Raw genomic sequence first — 7,254 nt, 5'->3', positions numbered from 1 at the left:
GCGACAAGGTACCTTCGCTCTGAAAAACATTTGATGTTTTGTTTCTTTAAGTACCTGCAAAACAAAAAGTTTGCATTAGTAATGGAAACATTAATTTCTGTAAAAAATAAAAATAAACACCTGTTTGTCGCTGGGCTTATTTTTAAAATTTAATCTTCCCGATAAACGTGGGAGCAATCACAAAACCAGTTTGAGCCAAACGTCTTTTTTTATTATTTACAGTGTATTTCTTAACTCAACTAGTTGATGTTGAAAAATACGCTTGCATGGACGTTACGACAGAGTACATCGGTCCCTAGAAATGTTATTAAACGTAAATATTAAACCTCAAACGATCTTATTTTACGAGATTTTTTTTCCACGGGAAAAAAAAGAAACTCGCGTCACATGACCCCACGTCAGCCCACAGATATGATGGGAAAGATCAGACATTGTAAACAGCATTTAGACTTGTAGTGTGAATACTTTAACATGTAAAAGAATATTGAATAAAAAAAATCGCTAAGTAAATTAGAGAACTCTCCAGTCCGTTCCTGAACAACATTCTTCCGGTTTGTTTAAATGTCCTTCAAAGTCGCAACAACACAGCATGAAACCTATAATACACGGGTCCGTAGAAATGTAAATAAAAATAATTAATAAATAGCAACGTACCTTTTTTACGAGATCTTCTATATGAAAAAAGAGAAACTCAGGTCACGTCACGTGACCCACGTCAGCCCGCATATATTTATGGAAAAGATCAAACGCCTTCAGATCCTTTGAGGAAAAGTTGAACGTAACAAACAAACTACGAACTGCATGTCTGCAATGAATGGATATTATGAAAATAAAGGGGATATATACTGCTAGAAATGTTTTCAAAAATAAATTAGTCCACAATCACTCCTATTTTATTGCATTTTCTGCGGAAAAAAGAGAAACATATTAGTCACGTGACCCACGCGCACGTCTGCAGATATGAATGAAAGTTAACGTGTTTCTCCAACGTAACAGAGCCTTTGGGAGAAAAAGTTGAACGAAACAAGCAAACTACAAACTGTATGTCCAAAATGAAAGCATATTTTAAAAGAAAATGGTATATTTCTCACTAGAAATGTTGTCAAAATAAAAATTAGTCCTCAAAATATCTTGTTTTATGGGATATTCCACCGAAAAATGAACGTGCATCCGCCATGTTTTTTGCTCACGGCAGGCCAAACCTCCAAAGTCACGTGATCCTGAGAAAGCTCGTAGAAAATGAATAGAAAAATGAAACGTATCCCCCTCACAGTTTAGGGGGCGTTTTTGTAAAACTCTCACGCATTTCCATGTGGACAAATGTAGCTACTACACATTTTAGGATGAGACCGGGTTGATTTAAAGCATGTTTTTTTTTTGGCTCACCATTCACCCATTCACACCTAAGTGTGTCTGCTGTCCTTCTAAGAAGAAACAACATTTGTTTGGATTTGTTAAGATGTTAATGAAGTTTTTTTGTGATTGACCAAATAGTAATTCTGAATCCAAAAGATAATGTTTATACCAACAACATTGGATGCAGTTTAATTTAAGACCACCAAGTTAAGTTTTTTTTTTGTTTTTTTGTTTTACCTTACAGAGGAACAATGTACCTTAAAGTCAGTTTAAAGGGAAATTTACCACATGGCTGGATCCTAAATTAATTGCCTGGTCAACCAAACGGTAGAACACATTTAGAAAACATATTTTAAAAAACATTGATTGTGTGTATTAATTCCCAAGGCCAGAAGTGGCAGGAAAAAAAAGTCATTCATCTTCTATTCTGTTTGTCCCTTTCGGGGTCACAGGGCTGCCGGAGCCTATCCCGGCCACTTGTGGGCGAAGGCAGGGGACAACCTGGACAGGTTGCCAGTCTGTTGCAGGGTAGAATGTCCACAAACACACACCCATTCACTCTCACACTCACACCTATGGACAATTTAGAGTTGCCAATTAACCTATGAAGCATGTTTTTGGACAGTGAGAGGAGACCCCAGAGAGAACCCACACATGCACAGGGAGAACATGCAAACTCCACACAGAAAGGTCCCCCAATTAATGTTCTGTTCAGGTCCCCCAGCTGAAACTTGAACTGGGGGCCTTCTTGCTGTGAGGCAAGAGTGCTAACCACTGCGCCACCGTGCAGCCCTACAGGGAAAACAAACAACAAGAACAATAAATAAAATAATGCAGGTTGACTTGTTAAAAGTGTCTCCTTTTCGTACAATGGGGCATGGCACTTTCATATGAAAGGCTTTTGATGTTACCGTGAAGCACCTTTTGCCATCTCAAGTTGTAACAGGAAAGCTGATCTAACCATAGAGAGATATTGCACAATTGCTCTCTGTTCAGTATAATGTTGAGCTTTAGAATGTTTCTGTCAAACTGAGCTCCAGTGCACATTTATCACTCTGATTAAAATCTTAACTTTTTTCCTTTTCCCCCCAATAACAGTGAAGATTTGAGAAAAGCTTTGTAGAATACACAGTGATTCAGAATATCATCATGACTCAGGTCACACCAGGTGACCAGATCTCAACCAAGCAGCTGATCGCTAAACTCTGTCAGAAATCGCTTAAAATGCATGCTACCATTTGAACATTCAACTGTTCAATCATATAAATGTTTAAAGTTAATCACATTTTGATACACAAATCAATTCAGACAACCAAATGTTGGAGCATCAAACATTTCAGTCAATGGTTAACAGTAGAAACCTGAAAAGGTTTTTTTTTTTTTTTTTGCTTTTTGATACATTTTCTGCCTTATATATTTACAGAGCCATGAACAGAAAATGTTATAGCTGTTGTTTGCTTTCACTAAGCATGAAAAGGCAACAACAGACAGGTGCCAGCCCAACAATGCCTGCCTCTAATGCTCTCTTCCTATTGAGAAATCCTGATGTTTGCCTCAGGAGCTCTTTTGCATTCTGCTGCGGCTCGCAGGTCTCCAAGAGAGGGGTTAGTAAGCATTTTTGCTGTATTTTACTGTTTAATGCTCACTTAAAAGTCTTAATTTTTTTCAAAAGTACGACGTTGCGCCTTATAATCCACAGTGCCTTAATTGTTAATTAATCTTAATTGGATTCATTGTGGTTGTGCTTATTGATGTAGAAAGCGATTTTAGGAGGTACATGGCGCTCTATCAAAATATTTGGCTTTTTGCCATGTTTCTAACAAGATTGGAAGATAGCGTTGTCACAGTAACGCTTTTTTAGCATTATCAGTCTGTTTTTTGCGAGGTACAAACAAGTTTGGATGTTGTTCTAAATACACTAACATGGTTAACGTGTAGTGGTGTCGGACTGTGTTCATATTATTACTTTCTTTACATGTTACCACCAAGATCGGGAGATGCACCCTATAGTGTGGAAAATACTGTATGATGTTTCTGTCCAGATAATCTGTGGATGTGTCAGAAACTGGTTGAATCACAAAAACAAATGGGTTGAAGCAGTAGAATGAATTGTGTGATCTACAGGTCAACTGATTTGAGAAAATGATCAAACACCTTAAAACAAATTTTCAACATAAAGATTTTTTCTTTTACACAAAGATTCAAAGTCAAAGTGCGTTTACTGGAAAAGCACATGAAAATTAATTGGGGTTCAAAAAAGTCATGCCAAAAAGAGAGCTTTTAAAAGAGATCAAACCAGAGAAATGCTGACTCAAAAAGTAAACGATTGTTTCCTTTCAGGATTTCTTACTGGAATCACTCTCCTATCTTTAATGAATGACTTCTCCAGGAGATAGCACATGAATAATTAATAACAGAGCTGGATGTACTGTAGTGCACACTGCAGCTTTGGTTAAAAACTCGGTGCCAGTTAAGACGAGAGAGGTCCCTCATGCTGTGGGTGCCTCCGAGTGTAATCACATTACAGTGTGACAGCTCTGAGATTGACACATTTGTGTGCGGCGTCAAACAAACACTGAGGGCCGACAACAAGCGACCTTCTCCTCTCAGGACCGGATAGTTGTCACACAAATCAATACAGCTTCATTCAATTACACAGGGAGTGGGGACCTCTGTGACACTCTGCACTGACTGATGCACTGCTGCTGCTGCTGCCACATCTGGATGATTTACTGACTTAAACAATACAAGGTTCCACCATTCAACTTTTATTAAACGTCTGAAAGCGTCCATGTTTGTCTGTAAGCATTTATATGTAAAGGTTTAAGGTATTATATCTGTATCTGCAGATACAGTCTATGATTGTCTTTTTGATTAATGACAAAGGAAATAAAGAAAAAATAAATCACTGAAAGTGATTTTGCACACGTGCCCTGGGCATAAACACTCTAAAGCACATACTCTTAACCAAAGTTGCTTTGCATGGTCCATCACAGCGCGCAGAGGAGCCCCTCTGATTTGTGACCCATGTTCATGAGTTATCCTTCAATAGTAAAACCCAATTACATTGCAATTGCATGAAGAACACATCTATGATCAGGGTACTTTCACACCGAAAGTCAGATAATTTTGGGTTCAGTTTAAAAAACAAACAAACAAACCGGTACTCACCCACAGTAATCAAATGAAGCAGAAAGACTCCCCACAGATCCATCTCTGTCTCAGTTTAGGAGCGTCTGCACCCAAAGCAGGATTTTTACGCGCTAAGAGAGATGCATCCTCCAGCGTAAAATGCCAAAAATCGTTGTTTTTGTGGATGTTTCCTTTGAACAGTCCCTCGAGTAAGTAGTGTCGGAGCTGCACTTTAATCTCTCTGGATGTTAAAATCCCTCCAGTTTCATCCCAAACCCCCGTGGAGTCGCGCTTTTGCGCAGGGCCATGCGTAACTAACGCTGCGAGGGAAAGTTGGATCAAGAAGCGACTGTACCCCGAGCCTTCTGTTGCGCGTCAATCACACAAGCCTTGTGAGTCCGCTGCTGGAGAGATGCTGGGCAGGAGAAGCAGCGCAGCCGAGGAGGGGGAGCGCGAATACTGAGCGCGGGAGCGGACATGACGCGGGCTCAGGCGCGGCAGAGAGGGGATCTGTCTTAATTTTGCAACAAAAACATCGTTAACATCTGTTCCTGAGAGGGGAACGCACGGACTTAGGTAATCCGTAGTTAACGCATGACACATGGTGGGTCCCTGCATTCAAATATATCATTAGTTTCTGGACTAATTTTCTCTCGCTGGAGATTTACATGATTATCCTCATAATTAACAGATCTTTTTTATGGAGATTACTCATTCAGTAATGATTATAGTCGAGCTGGGTTCTGAAAACAGTTTTATGCTGAGCTCTTCTTAAATATAAAATCTAAGTTAGTGCATTGGGAAAACATTTCCTGCAGATATTTGCATTTCTGTCTCAAAATACAGCAGGTTTGGTAATAAAAATGACGGATTTGTCCCCTTTATTTTGTTTTAGCTCAGGAAACATGTTCAGATGTTGTTTTCAAACAGAAAAGAATACAAACTATTGTGTTCCAGGACTGTGAATATTATAAAAAAAATAATGAAATGAATGAATTATTTAAATTATTTCTTCTTTTTACTTTATTACCTTGGAGGACAGTGAAATACATGGATTCTTTTTCATAATTCATGTCTTTTATTCTCTCCCTTTGCATTTTCTCCTCATGGCCTGAGAGCTGTCATTGCTCCCCTTATAATGTGGATTTTGTTGCAAAGTACAAAAGGACCATGCTGTGAGCCTGTCAGTCAGTGAAAAGAACCCAGGAGAAACAAAGAACCAGTGATTGTTGCTACAATAATTGAATACAAATACTTGAATAAAAATATTTTAAAAAGGAAAAAAAGTTGCAATTTGTAAGAATAAATGGGCGAAGACAAGAAAATCCAACACTGAAAACTGGAAAACAAATCTCTGAAATAGCCTGAGGATTAACTAACAACATTACCAAGTGACCACAAATCCTATCTAACCATGAACACAAAAAGAATAAACGTCTGACAAACCTCAAAGGGACCAAAAGGAACCTTAAACCAAACTGCACCAATCCTCAAACCATCTGCGTTTAATAAATGAGTTTTTTTTGTTTATCTTGAACCTCTTTTTCTGAAATCAAACTTTGCTCCTCAGGTGTTAAAATCCTTCCCCAAAGCACAGAACATTCGTTTGTTGCTGATTTCAAGCCACCAAGTACTAACACTGCTGACACATTTAATCACTGAACAGCAGGGAGTTTATTATTTAAAAATAATTGAATAATGATTGACCATAACCTCAATGGGGGCAAAACACCTGATGACAAAACTCTAAACTCCCTCATTAGTTGTTACATACAAAATTAGTTTTCCACATTTAAACTGTTGCCTGGGGTAGTGGTGAGAGGCAGTAACAGCTGCACTTGGGAACCGTCTGGTGGTTTAAGCCCCCAATCAAACCACTTATGCCTTAGTCACATGTGCAGGTTTTTGGGTTGTCCGGGCTCATATGAGGGTTGTAGCAAAGAGAAGTGGCCTCATCTTAAAGGAAGCGTAGTTGTGTCTTGCAGTTCCCTTGAGGCTTGTGCCGCCACCTTAAGGGACTTTATGAAAATGAAGGGTGTGGTAAGAGTATCATAAAGTATTTGTTAGGATCATGTAAGTTACAAGCAACTGTGACGTATAGCGATGCTGCCATCCTTATCGTTAGTAAGCTGCAAGTTCCGGCTCCTTACTGTCTGTTCAAACATTGAACATGGGATGTCCAGGTGATATCTAAGTGCCCATAGGATGTCTACACAAACTACACTCAGATTGTCTGATTTCCTCATTTCCAATAGCCAGGCTGCATGCACCGAGCACACATCTATCACTTGATCAGCACTAACGGGCTCCCTGCACAGGGTGCGGGGTTTCCAGGGGATTTAAAAAAAAGGAAAACTTTGTACGGCATGCTTGCGTCTCGCCCACTTCACCCTTACACAGCCTTATGTGCTGTTTAAGTGTTTACTTCACTAAATGAGCAGATTTTTCTGAACGTTTTCCATTAAAAACCTCCTGAACTTTGTGGTTGAGGGTGGGTCCAGTAGCTGATCTTTCTCAACAAGCACGGCGTTACACCTCAGTTCTCAGATCAGTATAGTATTTGGAGACAGACAGTTATTGATTCTTAAGTGTCATAAATTCCAATTTGTAATGATTTGTTCATGTTGAGGTTCAGTGCTCCTTCATGTTCAGACAGAACATTGACAGGGTGGATTTACATTTTTTGGAGTTTCCAGACTTCTGAACTTCTTTTCTGTTTTAAATGCTGACAGTCAATGGAAGTTCTTTAACCCTTGTGCTATCCTA

The 7,254-nt window shown here is 39.1% G+C and overlaps 1 protein-coding gene across 1 annotated transcript in view; it reads right to left on the bottom strand.

Moving 5' to 3' along the window:
* gfra4b (GDNF family receptor alpha 4b) overlaps window positions 1-4,996 on the bottom strand; it is a 91,583-nt gene extending 86,587 nt beyond the window's left edge. Inside the window, exon 1 of the mRNA XM_023958988.2 lies at window positions 4,528-4,996. Coding sequence (XP_023814756.1) covers window positions 4,528-4,570 — 43 coding nt within the window. The 5' untranslated portion in view covers window positions 4,571-4,996. The remainder of the gene's footprint in view (window positions 1-4,527) is intronic.
* Between the last annotated feature and the right edge of the window lie 2,258 nt (window positions 4,997-7,254).

This window comes from Oryzias latipes, chromosome 10, assembly GCF_053564925.1.
Source record: "Oryzias latipes strain Hd-rR chromosome 10, Olatipes_Hd-rR_3.1".
Lineage (NCBI taxonomy): Eukaryota > Metazoa > Chordata > Actinopteri > Beloniformes > Adrianichthyidae > Oryzias > Oryzias latipes.
The sequence above is the reverse complement of the archived record's forward strand: the minus strand, read 5'-3'. Positions and strand labels throughout refer to the sequence as shown.